The sequence below is a fragment of the Sminthopsis crassicaudata genome, chromosome 4, assembly GCF_048593235.1.
Source record: "Sminthopsis crassicaudata isolate SCR6 chromosome 4, ASM4859323v1, whole genome shotgun sequence".
Taxonomy (NCBI): domain Eukaryota; kingdom Metazoa; phylum Chordata; class Mammalia; order Dasyuromorphia; family Dasyuridae; genus Sminthopsis; species Sminthopsis crassicaudata.
The window spans coordinates 464,492,167-464,514,602 of record NC_133620.1 but is presented as its reverse complement, the minus strand read 5'-3'; the positions used below and the strand labels follow the sequence as shown (position 1 = coordinate 464,514,602).

The window sequence follows — 22,436 nt, the reverse complement described above, 5'->3', positions numbered from 1 at the left end:
TTTACAGATAAAGAAACTGAGGCAAAGAGGGAAAAGTGACTTGACCAGCTAGGAAGAGTCAAGGCCAGATTTGAACTCGGGAGGATGAGTCCAGTGCTCTGTGCATTGTGGTGCCCCTCAGCATCCCAACTTGGCCCAATTCCTTATTTTCCCCTGGGAGTTCTCACTTCAGCCGCCCAGGTAGTAAGAACAAAAGCTTCTGGTTGCAGGACCAAATGTGATTGCATTAAATCCCTCTTTTCTGCCATTCAGAGGACTCTGGATCCAAAACTAAGGGGATGCTCCAAGGTCATTTTCCAGAATGGGGAGAACCTGAGGGGTTGAGTTTTGTGACCAGAGCGAGGGCCCTCGAGGCTGGCGATGAGGATGGAACAAAGGCTCCTGAAAGCCCCTGTGGTCCTTTCTCTCCCAGCCAGCTTAGCCCATCGCCTCCAAGGTCCACCTTCTCAGCTTCCGTCAGTTCTCCCAGCCTCCACCTCAGCCTCGGTCCCCTGCCTGTTTGGAAGCCAGCCGGAAGCGTTTGTGAGCTGTGTTCTTCCAAGAAGTTGCCTGTTTGGGTTTCTCCAGGCTGGAAAAAAGACACAGCCCGCAGAGACCGCTCTTGGGCTGTTCGCCCCCTAGGACCCGCTCCCTGTGTGCACAGGCAGTGCCCCGGGTGCTGGGGCCATGGTTCTTAGGGCCCGGCCAGCAGCTGACTCAGGAAGGCTCCTTCCTGATGGAGGATTGTGCCGGTCACTAGCGTTCCTGGGAGGACAATTCCAGGCTATCCGTTTTTTACTGAGCCGATGTTTGATGCTGGTTCTGGAGACAGGTCATCTGGAATGGAGGCAGAAGGGTCAGGTAGCCCCATCCATTCAGCGTCCAGAGTCTGCCCCTTGGTGAGGGTGGGGGAAGCACTTCATTCATAGTCTGGGAGGTGGGTTCAAATCCTGACTCTACAACTTACCATGTCCCTCAGCCTCCCTTGTGGTCCAAAATCTGCTCCTGCAATTCCTCCTCTCAGCTCCATCAGCCCGGCACTGAACTTTCGTCCCTGTCTCCGAAATCCTTTCTCAAAGGCTGGCGTCCTTGCTCACTGTTCTTGCCAAGCATTCTGGTCTTCAGCTGGCCTCCCTGCCTCCATGCTGCAGTTCCTCCTTGTTCTTGCCCTCCTGATGATCTCTCTGGTGGCTCCCAACTGCCCCTGGTCCAGATGCCTTCAGAGCCCTCAGCAGTCAGACCGGAGAGCTCTCCAAATCTCGCTCCGGGAGGGACCTTCTGACCGGAGTTCTGCAGGGTCCTGAGGGCCCCTCGCTGGGTTGGGAGGCTGGCTTGGCTTCCCCTGGGAGGGGCTGGGGATGCTGGGCTTGGGCAGTGACTCAGGGTAAAGGCTGGGCCCGGTTTTACCCTCTGGTTTAGCAAAAGTCAGATGCAGAGCTCAGCTGCCCAGGCTTAAGGATCCTGAGCCCACTCTTTTCTCCTCCTGAACGCTTCGGGCCTAGTCTGAGGTTTGTACCCTGAGGAATTAGCGGGGAGACTAGCCTTGCTCTCTCTATCTGCTGCTTTGGTCCAACTGTCTGCCATTCCCTGGGGGCATGGGGCTGGCCATACCCCTCCTCCTCCTGATCCTCCCCTCCCCCTAGAAGCGCCCCTGGCCCAAAGAACTGCTGCTTTGGCAGTCCCAGAAGGAGGGCAGGTACCACCAGGCCACCAGTGGCTCTGCGGGCATGGCAGCGCCAACCGGCTCAGGTTTTGCGGGTCTCACTGATGTTTCCGCCCACTGCGTGAAGATTAAAGTAGATCACGGTACATAAAGGACTCTGCTCTCCTCATGTCACCTTTGTCTTCCTAGTCCCCATGCCTAGCGCAGGCCCTGGCACAAAATGGGCACGCAGCGCTCACGAATAAGTGAATGGCGCCCCAATATTCACACAAGGGGATACACAAGCTTCAGCACTGGAGGTGATTGGACCCCGGCTCCCGAGAGGCAGTGTCGTCTGTTGGTTAGTCATCAGAAAGACCCGGGTCCTACATCTGGGACAGTGCCTCGACTTCCCTGGGCCTTCATTTCCTATTTTATAACATTTATATATTATACACACACATAGGGGGTTTCTGAAGTCCCGTCCAAATTTAGAGGAAGGTCCTCTGACCCTAACTGGGCATCGGCCAGGGCCACTCCCTCCCCCTCCCCACCATTCTCGGACCCTGGCCTGAGTCCAGCAGCTCTGTGACCCGTCTGAGCTCTGACTGCGTTTGGTCCATCCTCAAGCTGTCTGGCTCCTGGAATACCGTCTCCTTAACTTGCCCTCCAGATGTGTTTTGTTTTGGGGTTTTTCCACACGGCCAAATGGGCCCGAAGCACTTATCTCCTTCCCTTCACATTCTTCTCATTCCTTCCGGCCTGGGTCAGCTTCTGGCCTTGACCCGGACTGCCTTGGTCTCCCTCCCGGCGTCTCCCCAAGAATTGTTCCGTCCCATGCCTCTCCCTGCCCTGCCTGGCTGGGCCCCCAGAAGCCAGCAGTCCAGGATGTCCCCAATGCTAAGGGCCCCGTCCACAGCGCAGGGTCGTCACTCACTGAGTGTCAGAGCCAGAAGTTCTGGGGCTGGGCCCAAGACCCAGAGAGGTGAACCTTCCTCGGGGTCAATCATCCGGCTCAGTTCTCCCCGGTCCAGCCCCTGTCGCTCTCCATTAAGCCACACTGCCTAGCAAAGCCCCTCCTCCTTTGGGTCCAGAAGGTCCTGGAGGGAAAGGCATCCAGAAAGCCTGGGATCTGGTTTTCCTGAGGGACTGGGAGTAAACCTTCCCTTCCCAGCACATAATCCCGCGCCTTCTGCCGCCCAGATTGCCCCTTGTGGGCCACGCTCAGCCCTCGGCCCAGCTGGGTCCGATTGTGCGTCCCTGTCGCCGTCCTGCTCGGCCCGGCGTCTGCCTCGATCTCCCCCACTCTGCATTGTGGTCAAACCGGCCTCCTTCAGTAAAGGGAATAAAGTAACAACCCCCAGCCCGTCTGTAGCTCTTTGGGGTTCACAAAGGCCTTTCTCAAACATCAGCTTTCACCAATCCTGGGGGGGGAGCGCCATTTATCTCACAAACTGAGGAAGGCAAAACTGAAATGACTTACCCAGTGTCTCACCACCCTTAAGCGTCCGGGTCAGATCTGAACTCTGGGGGCCTCGTTGCCGCTGCACGGAGCATTCCCCCTCCCACAGTCAGTCCCCAGGCCTGGAGTGCCTTCTCTCTGTAGTCTCAGTGTGTGACACATAGTAGGTACTTTAGAAAAGCACGTGGTCAATCACTTCCCTCAGGCTGTCTGAGAGGCTCTGTCTACTGACAGCTTTCACCCCCCCCCAAAAAAAAATAGCCAAAGATCGATAATTATAGCCCGGGACCTGTTCTGGGTTTGGATGCTTCCTCCCTTCCCCCATCGCTCCCCTTGATATTGATGAGCCCGCTCCCTGTGATGATGTAATAAGGTGGGAGTCCGGGGACCTTTGGGCCTTGGTCTGGTGGCGGCCCGGAGTCCGGGCCTCGGAGTCTCCTTTGACTCCCTCCATCCCTCTGTCAGCCCTGCCCGGCCCTGCTGTGACGCTGGACGCCGGCTCTCTATGCTCTCGGCCCCTCCTGCAGGCTTCCTCCTTAGCCGGTGATATCTCAGCAGTTGGGATCCCCAGCCTCCGGGTCGGGCCCCCAGGCCGGCCTGGGCCCTCGCCTTCCCCTTCTCCGGCTGTTGTCCCACTCTCCTTGCGGGAAAAGTCCGCCCTCGGCTCTTCCCTGAAGCCCTTCCAGGGGTCCCAGGGTAAAATCCTGCCTCACACTCAGACTCCCTGACCTTGAGGCTTGCCCAGGGTCCCTCCACTTCCCCCTCATGCGTCCCACTCCAGGGGACGAACTCAGCAAATCTGTCGGCGGCTCTGGACCTCAGTTTCCCAATCTGTCAGATGAGAGGACTGACCCATCCAGCCCTAGGCCTCGGGCCTGCGGTGACACTCCTCCCAAGCCCTAGGCCGGAGGCCAGCAGACCCTCCTTAGCCCCCACTGTGGGAGCTCTGGGCGCCTCGGAGCCCCTCAGACTCTGGGCAGAGGCAGTGCTGCCTCCACATCGGCCCAGCTCTGCCAGGCACCCAGCTCCCTCCCCCCCCCCACTGCAGACCAGGAAATGGGGTCTGGGAGAGGACGCTACGTGCCCAGCTCTCTTTCCCCCACCCCGGCTGCCAAAACCATCTTCTACCTCATTCTTCCCACAACCCTGGTTAGTGAGGCAGGTTGGTCTTATTGTGCCCATCTCACAGATGGGGAGACTGAGGCCCAAGGAGGCGGTAAGGAGCTTTCCGCATGCTGTAGTAGGTAGACAGTGCAGTGGGCCTGGAGTTCGAATCCTGCCTCAGACACCAAACGCATGGCCCTCAGGTTCCTCATCAATAAAAGGCTCCTGATAATGTCAGCGGCTGAAGCACGTCAGTTATTGTTGTTATTATTACTGTTTCACCAAGTCACCCAGCTGCTTCTTGGCAGTCTAGCTTCAGTGCCAGGGGCCTGTTCCCACCCTGGGTTTTTTCCATTAGGGCACACTTGCCCCTGCAAAGGAGGGATGACAAATTCCAGGGCACTTAGATCCCTGCCCCTCCCCATTAACAAACAGGAAGGTTCCATGACGAGGGACAGCATGGCCCTGGGACCATCCCCCCCCCCCCGTGGCTCACCCCCCCCAGGGTGTCAGGGCTGTGCCCTCTGGACAGCGCTGGCCCTTCCCCGCCCAGGAGCAGCTGCCCTCGGCCCACTGCCATGGTGCTCGCCCATGCTCCGGGGCCTGTGGCCAGTCCCTTCTGATTGGAACTCAGATAAGAGTTAGAGGCTCTTTGCTCGGGCAGGATCCTCTCCGGCCTCCATTGCACCAGTGACCGAGCCGGCCGGAGGAGGGAGGGTCTTGCCAAGGTCGTCTCTGTCCGGCGGCTCAGGGAGGGCCTCCCGCTCTAGAAGTTGAGGCTCAGAGAGCCCAAGTGAGGGGGCGACAGTCAGAGAGAAGATACACAGGTCCTGGGGTGGGGGGGTTGGGACCCTGAGCCTCAGGGAGGCCTGAGGTCTAGAACAGGAAGGCAGGAGTCCCAGAGGACGGCTCACCCACTCTCACAAAGAAAGCCTGGAGAGTGTCCAAGGCAGCACTTGAACCCAGACCTCTCTGCTGCTCCTTGCTCCCTCTGCCAACAGCCCCTTCCACTTCTCCTCTGGCACAATAGGAAGCCCCCCGGCCACCTTTTGGCCGGCTCTTCAGCAGCCCTGGACCCCTGTGGAGAGGTCTCATCTGTCCCATCCCCCACACACTGAGTCTTCGTCCTCCCTGGCCCTGAAGGGCACCCTCGGGACTCCTTGGCAAGGGGTCCGTCAGCTCCAGGCCTTGGTGCCAGAATGGGGGAAAAACAGAGAAGCAGAGAAGGGTACTGAGGGGGAAGTCAGGGGGATGAGGGGGCTGAGGAGGGCCTGCCACAGTTCTGGGGAAGGAGGGAAGGGCCAGAAGGACAGTGCCGGACACGAGACAGAGTGGCTGCAGGGGCAGAGGTCAGGCTCATTTAATCCCTGAAGGCTCGTCCTCTATGGCAGTGCCCTTCAACTTGGCATCATGCTCTGTGGCAGCATGGCACACAATCCTATCCTTGCCATCATTCCCCATGGCAGCATTCAGTCAGACCTGGGTTTAGACCCCCCCTCCCAGACACTTACTAGCTGGGCAACATTGAGAAGTCAGCTCGCCTCCCGGCCTCTGTTTCCTGATCTGCCAAGTGCCCCATGTGGACAGCCGGCCTCTCTCCTCCTTTCCTGCCTCAGGCAGACTCAGGCCCGGCCGCTGCTCCCCCCAGCTGGGCGGGAGTTTGGGGAACGTACCCTAACTTTATTAGTCTGGGCCCCACATTATTAAGGAGCATCACATTGCACCAAGGGTTAAAAAGAGGAAATCTTAGAGAAGCGGCACAAGTCAGCGGATAGAGCCCTCGTGTTGGGCGCCAGGAGACGTGGTTCTGGCCCGGTCCTGCCACTACCTCTGGTTGGGACAAGCTCCCCGCTCCGGGTCTCATCGCTCACTGGGATCTCTCAGGAGGAGCCGCTGCCCGGCCCCGGCACAGCTTCGGCCCCAGTCGGGAAGCCTCGTCTCCCTGACGCTTCCTGGCTGGGTGGCCCCGGGCAAGTCCCTTCATGCTGTGAGCCTCAGTTATTTCATCTGTAAAATGAGCTGGAGAAGGAAATGGCCATTCTCTCCCAAAAGGGCCTGGGAAGAGTGCGACGTGACCAACTTACAAGGCTCTTAGTGCTTTTTCCTTCCCTCGTGTGTAAATGAGGCCCCCCATAAGGGCCCAATGGGGGAGGGGACAGAGATGGCCTTGTTTGGCCCTCTCCCTATTGTGACCACGTGAGGCATAAAACTAGGAGACACGTGGTCCTCCCTGTGGCGGGGCCTCCTACTCTGGAGTCTGAATCAATCTAGGTGGAAGAGCCTCCCAGGCCTGACTGCCTCGGGCCTCCTGAATGCCCATTTACCGAGTCCGACGCCCAGCCTGGGGTCACCCTGCCCATACTGTGTCAGCAGCAGGCATTCTCCTGGGCAAGCTGCATCCACCAGACAGGGGCTGCCTTTTGTAGGCTGGCAGGGACCTCCAGAACAGCTAGTCCAGCCTCCCATTTCATGGGGCAGGATTTGAATCCAGCTCCTATGCCCTTCTTTCCCTTAGGCTCTGGAAGCCATCCACTGAGCTTCCTTCTGTCCACACCAATGACCGCTGTGCTCTCCTTTCCCTCTGTCCCCCTCCCCCGAAGCCGGCTCTCCTTCCTGGGGGGCCTGTGGTTGGAACGGCTGCCTCTGCCCATGTTTCTCCCTAATCCTGGGACTTAGAGCCAGAATTGAAGTTAAGTGACTTGACAGAGCAGTGGGAGGGCAGTGAAAGAAAAGCTTGCTCACCTTCAGAGTGCTCCCAAATGGAAACGGGCTTCTCCACGCAGGGGAGAGTCTCCCTGCAGAATTTTGGGAAGGGACGCTGCCCAGGGGGAGGTTGGGCTGGATGACCCAAGGTCCCCTCCATCTGGGTGAGGGGCTGGTGGGGCGACTTGCTCTGTAGCCCGGAGGGTCTGGGTGTTCACAGCCCTCAGAGAAGAGGGTCCCCTCCGACTCCAGACGGACTCTGGCCCTTTTCGTGTTTCCAGGGCAAATCACCAGGCACCCCCTTCCTGCAGAATTTCCCATAAAACCAGCTTGCGTACATGGGAAAGGAGATTGATTTCCTTCCATGGCCATTAGCAACAGTGTTGGTGTTTAGAGTTCATGCAGGAAGAGCTCGCAGTGCCCAGGTCCAAAGGCACGCCCTGATGGGCCAGCCCCCTCTGGAGGAGCTGGCTGCATCTAACTTAAGAGTTTGGAGTGAAGGAAGCGCCAAGCACTACCTATACACACACATCCTGCCAGGTGTGAACATCTCTCTCTCACACACACACAACACGCACCCCTGCTCAGTGTGTCCATCACACACACACACACACACACATACACACACACATACACACACACACACACCCCATGGACCCCGCTGAGTGCACCCATCCCAGATTGCCATTGGCCAGCCTCCTCTTGCCAGGAATTTGTGTCTTTAACAATCCTCCATGCTCCGTGGGTAGCAGATGGACACCCCCATGGGGTAACGTCTGTGCCCACAGCCCAATGCCTTGGGTGGTGCTAGGGGGATTCCAAGCCAAAGGATGCTTTCTTCCTCACCCTCCTTTCCTCTGTCATGCGCAAGATGGCAGCTAAGTGGGGCCTCCCTAGCCCCTCCAAACCTTGACCTCCCTGAGATACGCGTGTGTTTGGGAGGGATCGTAGTTGATGGGAAAGCCTGGGAGAGAAGCAGGGGAGGGCAGGGGATTCCCCAGGCTTCTCCCATCCCCTCCCTCAGAGCCCTCAGGTAGATCCTGAAAAGGGGAATGCATTTGAGAGTAGCTGTGGTGGCAGCTCTGCCCCAAAGCTCCTGGGGCTCTAGCCAGAAGGGACCTCAGAGCGTCTCTCCATCCTTTCACTTTACCAAGGCCTGGGGAAGGCAAATGATTTGTCTGCAGTCACGCAGGAAGTGGGAGGCCACATTAGGGTTTGTCCTCTGGCCCCAAGGCCATAGATGACCCTTTCTAGGGCACTGCGTTGTCTTTCCATCTTAGGTTCTTGGGCCTACAAAGGCTTTAGGCTCAGTGGCCCAATACAGGCCATATAGATGACCAGCATGTGATAAATGTTGATTTAAATTCAGCTCCTTTGGCCTCAGTTTCCCATCTGTACAAAAGGAAGGGGTTGTCCAAATGACCACTAGGGTCCTTCCAGCCCCCACAGAGGAGCTTGAGACCCAGAATAAAGATAATACAAAGTATGACACCCCCCCTTTTTTTTTAACAGATGAAGTAACCAGGCCCAGAGGAAATTCTTGCCCAAGGCCATCCACATTTCTATGCTAGATCCCTGCATCTAAGGCTGGTTGTTCATCCTACTGATCCCCAAGAATTCCTGGGCCAGGACTGAGCCCCAGAGGAGCTAGAGGCGGCTTCCCCAGCTAGGACATAACACCTGTGGGGGAGGGGGACACTCGTTCCTGGGTTGCAGGCCAGCTGCCTAACCACTACCCCATATTGCCTCTCCTGGGGCTGCCTTGTATTTCATTGATGGTTCCTGATATCTATGAAAGAAACCCCTCTAAGCTCTAAATTTTAATGTCACTGTGAGCAGACAGCTGCCCTGTCAAACTGATTTGGCTTGTTCTCTTTGGGGAAAATAGAGGGGTTTATCAATGCTCATTGATGGAATAAATTGATCCACTTCCAGATGTTAGACTGGGGGATGCTTGTATTTGTATTCAACTCCCTGGCGCTTCTTGACCTGCCTTCTGCTGCCCAGCAGACTCGGGCCTGAGGTTAGGAGGAGAGCGGGTCACCGTGGGGGCCGAGGGAAGGACGGTGGCCTTGACTGGCCCCCCCGAGCCGAGTGAACATCCTCAGCCCCCTGGCCCAGTGAGGGTGGAAGGTCCTGGCTTTCCCCAAATGGGGTAGTAGCACTCTATGTATGCTCCGCCATTTGATGGAAGTTAGAGCCAGACTTGCTAAGGACAGGGTGAAGAATAGAAACCTCATTCCCCAGGCCAATCGGAGCTTCCCCTCTTTGGGTTGACTTTGGATTTCTCTTAGGGTGGGGAGAAAGAACTGAGATTTCTGGGCCCCAAGCCTTCACCACTTGGTGCCGTATTCTGTACTCTCTCAATTCAACTCAGTTTACCAAGCATGCATTAGATACCTGCTGGGTGCCAGAAGAGAGGCCCTGTGGCATAATGTAGAGGAGGAGCCTAAGATTTTGGGAGAATTGGATTTAGTTTTCTGTTTCTAACACAGAGTTGGGCGATTTCTTCTGCCTTGCGCCTGGCAGGGCACAGAGGAGAGAATTGATGTTTGATCTCCCAATCAATGAGCATTTATTAAGCTCCTACTATGTGCCTGGTAAAGGGGTACAAAGGCAAAAGTGAAAAATCCTCATTCACCCAGCTGGTATTTAGGGCTTTCTCAAGGAGAGACAGAGAGAGAGAAAGAGATAGACAGAGAGAGACAGACAGAGAGAGAGAGACAGAGAAAAGATTGAGAGAGAGAGAGAGAGAGAGAGAGAGAGAGAGAGAGAGAGAGAGAGAGAGAGAGACAGAAACAGAGAGAGACAGAGAGAGAAGATTGAGACAGAGAGAAAAGATTGAGACAGAGAGAGCCCCAAAGGGAGAGGGAATATGGTCCAGTGAGAAAGAGCACTGAGAGTGAAATCAGGAGATCTGGGTTCAAATCCTACCATCTGTTACCCCTGTGACATTGGCCAAGGCATTTCAGGTCTGCAGGCCTTCATTTTGCTCCTGGTAAATGCAGGGAGCTAAGAGAGAACGCCGGGCTGTGGGCACAGCAGCGTAGTGAAGCCCCTTGCCAGGTTGGAGTCCCAACCCTGCAGCCCCTGGGGGCTCTCCTGAGCCTTCCTCTTGTGAGAGCGAAGCCGTAGGCCCCTGAATTTCCCAGCTGCCCTGGCAGTGTGCGTCTGATTGACTTTGCCTGTCCTACCCCGGGGTTGCAAGCCTGGGATTTGTGGTTGAAGGCACTGGGTCGCCAAGTTTTTGCGCATAGTGACATTTGATGGCTGCTTATTGATTAAATGCTGATGGCATCATGGTTTTGGAGGCGGAAGGGACCTCAGATAGCAACTCATTTTACAGAGTAGGAGACTGAGGCCCAGAGGGGCAGTGAGTGCCCGAGGTGGGAGGGGCCCCGGGCGGGGGCTCCCAGGGGTGCCCTGTGCCGCTCATTTCCAGGCAAGGTCTGCCTCGCCCTGGCCGCATGATGGCCTCGGCGGTTTTCCCTAGCACGCCGGGGTGGGGGAGGTGGGGGGGTCAGCACTTGTCTCACTTCCTCTCCCACAAAAGCCTAGTGGTGAATTCATTCATTGTCCATTCCAGCGCAGGTCGGGAGGGGCCGGGGCCCCGGGCCGCCCCCTCCCTGGTGGTGATGGGGGTGGGGGCACCTCCGCGCTCTCCCCTTCCCCTATTTCAGCCAGCCCTGCCCCCACTTCCTGAGTCAGATTGATTGTGAGACAGCTCCCCTCCCCTTCCCCCTTCCCCTTCCCCTTTCCCCTTCCTTCTTTCCCCGCTCCTGACACACACACACACACACACACTCACACACACACTCACACACTCACACACTCACACACTCACACTCACACACACACTCTCGCTCCGCTGCTGGCCGGGCTCCCCCATCCCCGGCTCCTCTGTGGAGCGGCCCCATCCTCCCGGAGAAGAGACCTTTTGTTATTCAAATCACACACTTCTGGCTCTGCCTCCGCGGCTGCCGGGGCTGCCTCTGCCTGGCTTGGGTGCACCAGGCGCTGCAGCCGCTGGGAGCTGGCGATCCCTCTCGCTCCCCGTGCCCTCCCGGGGGCTCTCGGCCTCTCCTCCAGCTGATTTCCTCTCGCGGCTGGGGGGCCGGCGTGGGAGGATTGTTTTCCGGAGCTGCTGAGGGCCCCCCTCCCCATTCCATCCTTCTCTTCCCGCTCCCCCGCTCCCCCCTCGGTGCGCTGCTGCAGCTCCCGGCTTTTTAATCTCTCCTCCCCCTTTGCCCTCCCCTGCTTCCTCTCCGCCAGGCCGGCCTGGGTTGTGCCGGTTGCCCGGCTCCACGGGAGCCCCGCACTCCATGGCGGGCTCTCGCTGCCCCTCTGCCCGCACCAAATAACCAGGAGTAGCGGCCTTGGGGGGAGCAGGGATCTGGTCCGGTTCTCGACTCCAGCCTCGGTCATGGATGTGAGCAAGATGGTGAGTGAGCCGGTCCCCGGCCTGACCCCTCCTTCCCCTCCCCCCCAGCCACCTCCAGGATCAGTGAAAGTTTCTTTCGGGTGGATCCCGGCCTCTCCGGGCCAGCTCCCAGCATGTGGGAGGGAAGCGAGAGAAGGTGGGGACGAGGGGGCTGCCCCAGATCCCGGCTGCCGGGGAGACTCTCGGGAAAGGATGCCCCAGGGGCATATCACACAGCATCCTCTCCGCCGCCTGAGGGGACGGCTGGGGGTTCCTGTCTCCCTCCCCCCCCCCCCAGGGAAATGGAGATTCCCGGAACTGTCAGCAAAACCCAACAGGTTCCAGAGGGGGGGTGGGGGGGGAGAACGGCTCTCTCCCTGGGTCCGGGCTACCTGCTCAGGTGCACGGCCGAGGGCACAGCCAGGTTCGGCTCGGCACTGCCTATGGGCTAGGAAGCTCGAACTCCCGACCTGGGAAGAGCGCCGCTAGACAGAGGGGGCCCCGGGGAGGGGAGGCAGCTCTGACTGCTTGGGGTGGATCAAGGGGACGGATGGAACGAGATGGGGCGGGGAGGGCTCTGCTCCCGCCCCCAGCCCCTGCGGGAATCCGGACCGGCCCCTGGGAAGGGGGCTTCCCCTCAGTACCAGGCACTTGCCGCCCTGCCCTCCCCACAGCGGCTCTGGGCGCATAGCAGGGCTTCCAGGGCTTTGGGAATTGATTCTGGTCCCCTTGGAAATGCCAGGGCAACCCCAGCCCCTGCCCCCCTCCCCTCCCCCCCGCGGGAAGCTGGGTGCCATCTGTGGGGCTGGGTGCCCAGCCTGACGGGCACCTCCCCCGCGGGTCTGTGGGGCAGCCCGGGTCGGGGCCTGACTCGCTCCCAATCTGGGCGCTCTCAGAGAGTGGAAGCTTCTTGGAAAGCTTCTGAACCTCCCGCACTTGTAGGCGCTCTCGATGTTGGGGGGATCTTGGAGGGGGGTGGACCCTGGGCTGGGGAAGACGCAGCGTGGCCCGGCCGCTCGGCCTTTCTGCGGGACTACAGATTGTTTACGTTGGCGGGGGGCGATTCTGGGCTGGCGGGGGCCGCTCTTAGGGAAGTATGGCTATCGCAGATCATTTTGTCCAGGATTAAATCCAGCTTCCTAAGCAGGTCAGTATTCCAGGGCAGGGCTGGATCTCCATGGAATAGTCCAGGCAAATTTCTGGCGGCTCAGGTTACCGTGGGCTCAGCCCACTGCTCCTCGGGCTCCCTTGCCCTCCCCCTCCCTGCTTTAGAAAACTGCAGAGTAGGGGGTGGGACTGGGCCCATTGTCCAAAGAGGCAGATGATCCCTATCCTCCAGGGACACCTGCTGGGATAGGCAGGGAGGGGGTGCCGGGAAGGGGAGGGGGTGAGGACTTTGTGGCAAAGAAAAGATCCGTTCAGGGGGAAAGGGGCCAGACTCAAGCTGCTCTGGGCCCTTAGCTGGCTCTCATCTTGGGGCCCAGTGGGCAGGTGAGCTGCCCTGGCCCGTCCGGGATGAATGGGGCTGGTGTTCACACCTCAATCCCCCAATGGCTTATGGGGGAGACCAGCTTGAAGAAGGCTCCGGACCCCTTGGGGGTAATTAGAACGTGCTCAGCCTGAGAAAACAGGACCTTGAGAAACTGCCAAACAGCAGGTTCCCCTTTCCCTGGGCATGGGGGCAGACGCCAGGCACCCGACACCTGCTGCTTTTATAGTCCTTCCATTGCCTCCCCAGACAAATGACTGGAAGATGTCTAGCCAGCAGATGGGGGGTGGAGAGCTGACCTGGGGCCCAGGAACCACTCTGCTCCTTGCTACACACCCCCAGTCCCTTGATTAATTGTCATTATTCATTTAATGCTTACCATGGGGGACGACAAGGAAACAAACGGAGTCCCTGCCCTGGTCATGGCATCTCTATCCAAAGTCTGCCTTAAAAAACAAGTGCAGACAAATGTGTGGGAGCTCAAGAGCAGGCAGGAGCAATCCTGGAGGCTTTCCTGGAGTATATGGGGGAGGGGCAAGTCATAAGTCATAAGCCAGGAGGACGAGGCAGGCAGAAGCATGGATGGAGGGGGTCTCATGGGCCAGGAGGATGAAGCAGCCAGAAGCATAGATGGGGGGGTCTCATGGAGCAGAAATATGGATGGAGGGGGTCTCATGGAGCAGGGGGACGAGGTAGCCAGAAGCATGGATGGAGAGGTCTCATGGGCCAGGAGGATGAGGCAGGCAGAAGCATGGATGGAGGGGGTCTCATGGAGCAGGGGGATGGAGCAGAAATATGGATGGAGGGGGTCTCATGGAACAGGGGAATGAGGCAGGCAGAAGCATAGATGTGGGGGGTCTCATGGAGCAGGGGGATGGAGCAGAAATATGGATGGAGGTCTCTGGGCCAGGGGGACAAGGCAATCAGAGGCACAGAGACAGGGATGTGTCCAACAGCGTTCAGGTTTTCAGCAGAGGTTTCATGTGCAGTGAACAGGCTGCCTGGAATCAGACTTGGGTTTGCCCTGCTCCGGCGTCCTTAGTCCTGTAGCGGGGTCGAGCACTAGAGACTGTGGAGAATCTGACTAGGAGTAATGGCAAGCCTGCCTCTGGGGAACCTGAGGATTCTGGATTGAGAGCTGGAGGGGACCCCAGAAGGCCCGTAGCCCAACCCTCAGGGTACCCAGCAGGAAACCTGGGCCCAGGGGAGTTGATAAGATGACAGAAGCCATCTAGCACACTCATTCACAATGGTTTAGTGGCCCAGGGGGCCTGTGTTGGTTCTTTTGTTACCAAGACCCGACCCAGTCCCTGATCAGAACCAGGTTCTTATGGGAAGAACGCTTGACCTGAACCTGGCCCTGGGTCCACAGAGGGTCTAAGCAATTCTAGGCAGGCAGAGAGGGGCAAGGATGGGGCAGAATCCCTTTTATCTTTAGTCCTTCTTCCATTGCTTCCTCTTGAGGATGGAGGCAGACTTCGGGGTTTCTCCGAGGGTTTCTCTCCTGGGGTCTCCTGCCCACCCCCTGGCAGTTGGAGCTAAGACAAAGGTGATCTCATCCGCTCATCAATTATTCAGCCGTCAGGAGCCCAGCCTGGACCCACCATGCCAAGCTTTTTACAAAGAGCATGTGAAGCCTGGAGCAAGAAAGCCTTCTCCGTCCAGGCACGCCCACTGGGGCGCTGCCAGGCCCGTCCTGGGCCTTTCCTCCATTTAGAGAGTATCCCCCAGATCATCCTGCTTTAGACTCAGCGCCCCGCTTTCCTCGTCTCAGTCTATAGCTGTCGCCATGGCTGAGTGCTTTCTCTCAAACAGAGGAGTGCCCCCCCCAGCGTTAGCACTTAGGGGCGCTCACCCCACCTCCTGACAAACAGAATCCCTCTCCCCCCACGTCTGCTCTTGACCACAAACGGCCACATTCTGACTGGCCAGCTCTATCCGAAGCATGGACCAGTTTTCCCCAGGCGGGTCCTCTCCTTGCAGCAGGGTACAAGTGGCTGGGGACAATGGTCCCACCATCTGGTCGGCCTGCTGAATTATTGATCAGCCCGTGACATCACTGTGTCCTGGAATCACTGGTCTTTTTTTATGTGGAGTAAATGGTCAAGAATTCCTTTATCTGACCTACAGAATTGCACGGCTGCGGCTACAAATAAAAGATGGACGTGATTTCTGCCCACAAAGACCTCAAGGTCTAAACAAGGAGACAAGATAGAGAGATGGAAGCCATCCCAAATACATATGGCCGTTAGGAAATTCCACCGGGGGGAGGTCTGGGTCCCAGACTGTGCATCCAGGTTCAAGGACGGGCGAGAGTCATGTGGAAGAGCTGTGCCAGTGGTGGTTGTGAGTTCTGATTTAAAGGGTGGTCTCAAGGGAACCTCCTTGGTTCTCTATATCTCGGCCAACTGGAAGATCCCAGGAGGGAGAAGAAGGCGTTTCAGTTCATCAGATGGTAGTGTGTGAGCTCAAAGGGGCTTTGGAGACCATCTCCTCTTCCCTCCTCATTTTGCAGAGGGCAGAACTGGGACCAGAGAGATCGGGCCCTTTGTCCAAGGTTGTTACCCAGGGCACGAAGGAGCATGAAGCTGTGGTTGGAGCTACACATTTCTGAGCATTGGCCATAATAGACTTCGGGGCGAGTAGAGGTTAGGGTGGCCTGGTTTAGTCGTCCTGGGATGGCGTCCGCTTTTAGTCCTAGCGAGGGGACAGCTCATGTGTTGAAGTACATCCTCTGATGAGATTAGCATTTGAATTGGAAGTTCTATGGGTAGAACTACTCGATTGTCTACCTCTAATAATCGGAATTGGCCAGGGGTTAGGTCTTGGGTAGGTACTATGTGAAATTTGAACCACTCTAGAGCCACTAAGACCATGTCTCTCTCCCATAGAATGGTGACCTTAAAGAAAGTGTGCCAGATTTGGGAGAGAGCACTGACCCTGAGTCAAAAGCCCCAAGTTTAGGGCCTGCTCTGACCACTAGTAATTGTAGGATTTTGGACAAAGCACTTAATTAACACTCTCTGAAAACCACTGCGGATACCCGCACTGTCATATCAGTATTAGGAAAGCACCAAGAACTGTGAGCTGCCACCATTCTAATGACTACAATCATAATACAATAATTATAATAGAAGTCTACTGTCTTGTATACTGACAGGCGAGAAATCCCTCTGTGACAAGAATGAGCGTCAAAAGGCCCTTAAAAACTCAGCCAATGAATTTCCCTGATCCAGCCCTTATCACACATCCTATTGTGGTTCAATCGCTCAGATTACCTCTAAAACCTTAAGAGCAACATTTTGATGGCTGCCAAGTGTTCATAATCTCCAAGCAACGGGGAAGAAAACACCTGAAAAGTGGATAGCCTCAGAGAAAAAATCCGAGCCTTGTAACAACGGGATCAAACTTTCATTGTCCGATCTAGGATCATTATCCTAAGTATGTTTTCAGAAAGTGGATAGTCCCAAACCCGGTTGATCGTCTCTTAGACTGGAGCCCAGAGGAGAGAATTTCCTCTCCTTCTCTTTTTTAAGTTGACGGTGCTTGGGGACAGCTGGATAACTGTCTCTATCCATGTTCTTTATAGCTCAAGAGATTGGATGGGATTACAACAACCAGGAGGTAGAGCTTAACCCAAGATAAAGAACTTTCCAATAACTGGAGCTATCTAAAAAGGAAATGGGCTGCATTGCAAAGTAGTGAGCTCCTTGATGCTGAAAGTATGAAAGCATTGGGCAGATTTACATTTTCTAAGGATACTATAGAGAGGAAGAACTCTGTTATTGGGAGAGAAGTTGGGCTGGATGTCTTAAAAGGTCCCTTCTAATTCTGAGATTTGATAATTCAGCCAATAGACTTTGGAACAGGTGTGTTTGTGCAGGTATGTGTGTGTGTGTCTCTGTGTGTCTGTGTATTTTATTAATGCTCTTTTTTTACATCATTGGCATTTCCCATTGACTCTGTACACCCCCTTAAAAAACCGTCTCTCTTGTAACAAAGAAATCCTATTAAGAAAACAAATCACCACATTGGCCATGTCTGACGTTTGCCTCATTCTGTTTACCACCTTCCTGCCAAGAGGCAGTAGGAATGTTTCACCATCTGTTTTCTGAAGTCACAACTGGTTTCTGCAACAATCGGTGTTCTTGTGTCACTCGGTGATATTTTCCTTTCATTTTTGTGGTTTATTATTATTGATTTTGTTTATTATTTATTTCCTTCCGATTATTGTGGTCATTGGGTACATTATTCTCCAGGTTCTTCATCACATCAGTTCACTTAAGTTTTCCCCATTTCTCTGATTTTTGTTTTCATATTTATCATTTCTTCTGGCCAATAATATTCCATTTCATTTCTGTACCACAATTCGTTTGGTCATTCATTTTTTGCTAACACAAAAAGCAGGGATGTGAGTATTTTTGTCAACATTGATTAATACACATTTATTAAGTGCCTGCTTTGTGCCAGGCTCTGGGAATATAAAGAGGCAAAAAACAGTTTCTGCCCTTGAAGACCTTCCAGAGTAATGGGGAGACCATCTCATCCACTACCTTTGACCTTCTTGTGTTTCATAAGGACATCACTGAATCAAAGGGGACATACAGTTTCACGAATTTTGCAGCATAATATCTTACTGAATTCAGAAAATTTAGATTGGTTCAGTGCAGTGGAAAAACTACTGACCTTAGTCACTAAATCTGAGCTCACACCCATCCCCACATTTTCATTGATTGCTTGTGTAACCCTGGGCAAATCACCCCTCCTCCCTCTGCCTCAGTTTCCCCCTTTGAGGGGGAGGAGAGTGTTGGATAAGGGGACTTCTGAGAGCCCTTCCAGTTCAGCGGTTATGACATTGCTAGACAATATTTTGTGGAAAAGCTCCACAAAATCTGGGGATCAGCAAGAGTCTATGAGATGGCAGATGAATGTGGCAGCCAGAAATATCAGTGTGATTTTGGGTTTCATCATCCAGGGTGTCCAGAGCCAGACAAGGGATTGTCCTGGGCTATTCCCCAGTCAGCTCCCAGTGAGAGCTTTGTGTTCCGTTCTGGGTGCCATGTTTTGGGAGGAAAGGACAAGCTGAAGTCACTCTAGAAATTAGGAGCAAGCCAGTTATCACACAAGGCTCAGGAGAGATAGCCGGTGGTGACCCCTCAAATGCCTGAGGGGTTGTTAAATGGGAGGAAGGATGTGATTTGTTCTGCTTAGCCTCAGAGGGCAAAAAAAGCAGGAGCGATGGATGATGGCAGTGGTGAATAAGCAAATTTGGATTCAGTGCCAGGAAAAATTTCCTAACAAAGAGAGCTGTCCAGCAGTGGAATGGCCTGCTCCAAGCCATGGTGGGTCCCCCTCCCCAGAGGTCTTGAAGCAGAGGCTTAATGTTCTCCTGTCCGGCTACCGCAGTGAGGGTTGGTCTAGATCAGAGGTGTCAAATACACATCTTGTAGACCGAGGGCAGGTGAAAATCTATGACTAGATATTTAATAACATAAATAAAAAGAGAATAACTCACAGATCGTGTTTGTATATGCGATTATCTAAGTCAGTCTGCAGCCCACAGGGATCCTTATGTCACATGTAGTGGCCCTGTCTATTTGAGTTTGCCGCCATTGGGGTCCTCCCAGTTCTGAAGTTCTGGGCTTCTTTGATTAAGTCAAGCCTCCTTATAGACATGCCCTGGGGAAAACAAACCGTGTAATAGAATCCAGATCTCCAAAGAAAAACCATCACCCGTTCCATCGCTCCCTGCTTGGAACAAAAAGGGGAAAAGATTCTAGGGAAAGAGATGAAGTTCAGAGAAGGACGGGCCCAGCCCAGAGCTGTCCTGGGATGACTAATGGCACATACCCCTAATCCAGCTGAGGGATTTCCTTGGTCAGCCCATTCTGGGAAAGGGCAGTCAGCAGCCACTTCCTCCCCACCTGCGTGCTCCTCCCCATTCTACATGGCACATGGCCAGAGGGGAGCTCCTCCCTGAACAAGAGGACTTCCTCACCTGTGCCAGAGGGCACAAGAGAGACCGGCAATCTTTGGGAAAGACCCAAGCTCTGGGCTCAGGATCCTGCCTGTGCGTAGTCTACCTGTGTGACTGTGGACAAGTCTGGACCTCAGTTTGTTTTCTCATCTGCAAAACATGGGATTCAGACAATTAGGCTCCATGGTCCCTTCCAGGTCTCTTTGAGTTTGTGATCCTAAGATATCTCCTCTCTCCACCTCGGTTTCCTCATTTATAAAATGAAGGGCGGGGGGAGATTGGACGTTCTGATGAGAATTTGGATTTGTAGGGGATTTTGACCTATAACCACATTCACAGGGCTTCCCCAAGAATAGGAGTGGAAGGGACATAAGCGGGGAGCAGGAGGAGCAATAGACTCATTTCAAAATGCTGTTAACAGGATTAAAGGGCCTTTTGATCAGAGGAGAGGCATTTTATTTTGGTTTTTTCTCAGTAATATTTTATTTTTCCAAGTACATGTAAATTTAGTTTTAATATTCACTTTTGCAAGACTTTGTATTCTAGATTGTTCTCCCTCCCTCTTTTACCTCTTCCCTCTCCAAGACAATAAGTAATCTGATATAGGTAAAATATATGCAAATCTTTTCAACATTTTAATATTTGTCTTGTTGTGCAAGAAAAATCAGATCAAAAGAGGAAAAAAAAGTGAGGAAGGAAAAAATCCAAACCAAAAAAGTGAAAATATTGTGCTTTGATCCACATTCAGTCTCCATAGTTTTCTCTTTCTTCGTGTAGATGGCACTTTCCATTCCAAGTTTTTTGGAATTTCCTTGAATCATTTTATTGTTGAAAAGAGCCAAATCATCATATAATCTTGTTACTGTATACAACGTTCTCTTGGTTCTGTTCATTTCATTCAGTATCAGTTCATGTAAGTCTTCCCAAGGCTTTTCTGAAATCAGCCTGCTCATCATTTCTTATAGGACAATAATAATCCATTACGTTCATACACCATAACTCATTCATTCCCCAACTGGTGGGCATCTACTTAATTTCCAGTTCTTTGCCACCACAAAAGGCTACACATTTTTGTACACATGGGTCCTTTCCCCACTTTTATGATCTCTCTAGGATACAGACTAGTAGTGACACTGATGGATCAAAGGGTATACACAGTTTGATAGCCTTTGAGGCTACATGTTCTCCAGAATGGTTGGATCATTTCACAATTCTACCAACAATGTATGTGTCCCGGTTTTCCCATATCCCCTCCAATATGTATCATTATCTTTTCCTACCATCTTAGACAATCTGACAGGTATGAAGTGGTACCTTAGCATTGTCTTAATTTGTATTTCTTCAATCAATATGGATTGAGGGCATTTTTCATATGTCTAGAAATGGCTTTAATTTCTTCATCTGAAAATTATCTGTTCAGGTCCTTTGACCATTTATCAATTGGGGAATGATGTGAATTCTTATAAATTTGAGTCAGTGGGAGAAGCATTATATGGATGGATGGAAGGAGGGATGAATGGATGGATGGATGGGTAAATGGATAAATGGATGGATGAGTGGAATGGTAAATAGATGAATGGATAGGTAGATTTACTTGGCTGAGAGTGGAGTAAAGGTTGAGGGGAAATGAAAAACAGAGATGGGAAAGGAGCATTTGGGGAAGAAAAAAAAGCATTGAAGCACTTTCAGTAGAGCCAGGACAAAAACCCAGCAATCTGCTTCTGAACAAAGCTGCACAAGCCTTTGATATATTTAAGGGGTCAAAAATCCAGCTGTAGAAAGCATTTACACCGTTTTAGCTCTCATGACACAGAGATGGCCATAATCACAGAAAGTCCCTTTTTCATGCATCCAGATAACTAAGTAGAGAGAAGTAGCCCTTGTTTAATGAAGAAATCCAAGGCATTAGACCCGAGGACCCGAGGACCAGATTTTGCTAATGACACTTAGTACCCACATATGACTTGGGCAAGCCCTTCCCTCACCTTTCATTTCTTCATCTATAAAATGAAGGGTTTGACCAAGGGTCTGCTAAGGATTTTTCTGGGTGATCCTGTGCGTGAGCCATGGCTTGGGGGATGAGCCGAGAATTCCCTTATTTAGAGGTGGGGTATCTCCAGGTCAGTTAGGCCTCTTTGTTGGGGGCCCACAATGATGGAGCTCAGCAGGACAAGGTTAAGATCTCTGCATCTGCCTTGGCAGTTCCTTTGTCTTTTTGGAAAGAGCAGTCACAGCCCCTAGCCCCAAAAAGCTCTCTCCTCATGTATGATTGGGGGGGGCTAAATTGAGGGGAGAGTGGGGAGGAGCCTGGCAGCTGGGGGATTGAGCCCCAGTTTGCCCCTTTCACAGAGCCTGTCACCATGGCTAATACAACCTCCTGAGCTAGCTCTTGGGGCTCCTCCACCACCCCAACCCACTAGTGTGTCTGCTCCCCACTCGATGCATCCTTGCAGGCCCTGCCACACTGCAAGCCGCCCTGGGCCCTGGGCCCGGCCTGTCAGCTTGGAGCAGAGGGGACGGAGGCTGTCAGGGTCTGTCTGCCTGCCTGCAGCTTCTGCTCCTGGCATCCCCAGAGCCCAGTCATTCTGTTTGACTTTGGTTAAGTGAACACTGACTGGGGGCAACTAGGTGGCACAGTGGATAGAGCAGCAGCCCTGAATTCAGGAGGACCCGAGTTCAAATCTGGTCTCAGACACTTAATACTTCCTGGCTGTGTGACCCTGGGCAAGTCACTTAACCCCAGCCTCAGAAAGGGAAAAAAAAAAAAAGTGAACACCAACTGTGTGCAGAATGAGAGCTGGACATGGAGTCCAGAACACCTGTGTTGGAGCGTAGCCTTTAACATCGATAAGTCATGTGACCCTCCTCTCGGTGCTCCCGGCAAGGACAAACCGACACCATTCCTATCATGCTTTGGCAGAGGGGCTTTCCTCTTTGGGAGTTCCCCATATCAATGACGTTACAGGTCCAGCCAAAAAGAACCAGCAGAGAGACCCAACTAATGGCTTAAAATAGAAACTTTGGGGGCTTTTGAAGCCCTCCCTCTAAGGTCCTAATAAGACTCTAGACTTGCAGGGAAATTCTGCTTGTGGCCAGCTTTGTGGGGCTTGCGAGTGAGGGGGGACGGGGAGAGAAGGTCCAGCAGGAGGACACTTCCCGGTGCCTGGCAGATGGATGGCCTGGCACAGTGTTTGGGGCAGATCTGCTGAGGCAGGGGGTGCTGAGCAGCTGCTCGAAGACCCTCTTGTTTAATAGGCTGGGTGACAAATGGCCACGATCCCACCTGGGGCACAGAGATCTGGGTCTGCGGGCACCTCAGAGACTGAGGCTGATGCTCCCACTTTACGTCTGAGGAAGCCGAGACCCAGAGCTTACGGGGAGTGTGGCAGCAGGATTTGAACCCAGGCCTTCTGAACGCAAAGTTGGCAAAATACTACTCAGAAGTGGCAATTTCCAGCCAAGATTCTTGGAGATCCCAGGGGATGGGATAAGGGCAAGGGAATAGGAATGCAAGGAATCACGTGCAGGCGCTTTAATGCTCCCAGAGCCCTTTCACAGACTATCTCTCTGGACCCCCTTAAAGGCTGGAGAGGGGTCTGCCTTCCAGGGGTCAGTCATTGGCTCAGAAAGGCGTGGGCAGCAAGTCTCAGACCCCAGAAT

The 22,436-nt window shown here is 53.9% G+C and overlaps 1 protein-coding gene across 2 annotated transcripts in view; it reads left to right on the top strand.

The window, feature by feature from the left end:
* HIP1 (huntingtin interacting protein 1) overlaps nucleotides 1–22,436 on the top strand; it is a 98,956-nt gene that overhangs the window by 29,106 nt on the left and 47,414 nt on the right. The window contains exon 1 of one of the 2 annotated variants that reach the window (XM_074264109.1): nucleotides 10,713–11,331. The exons of the other annotated variant lie outside the window; for it this stretch is intronic. Coding sequence (XP_074120210.1) covers nucleotides 11,314–11,331 — 18 coding nt within the window. The 5' untranslated portion in view covers nucleotides 10,713–11,313. Of the gene's footprint in view, nucleotides 1–10,712; nucleotides 11,332–22,436 lie in introns of those variants that run through there. 2 annotated transcript variants of the gene reach the window in all.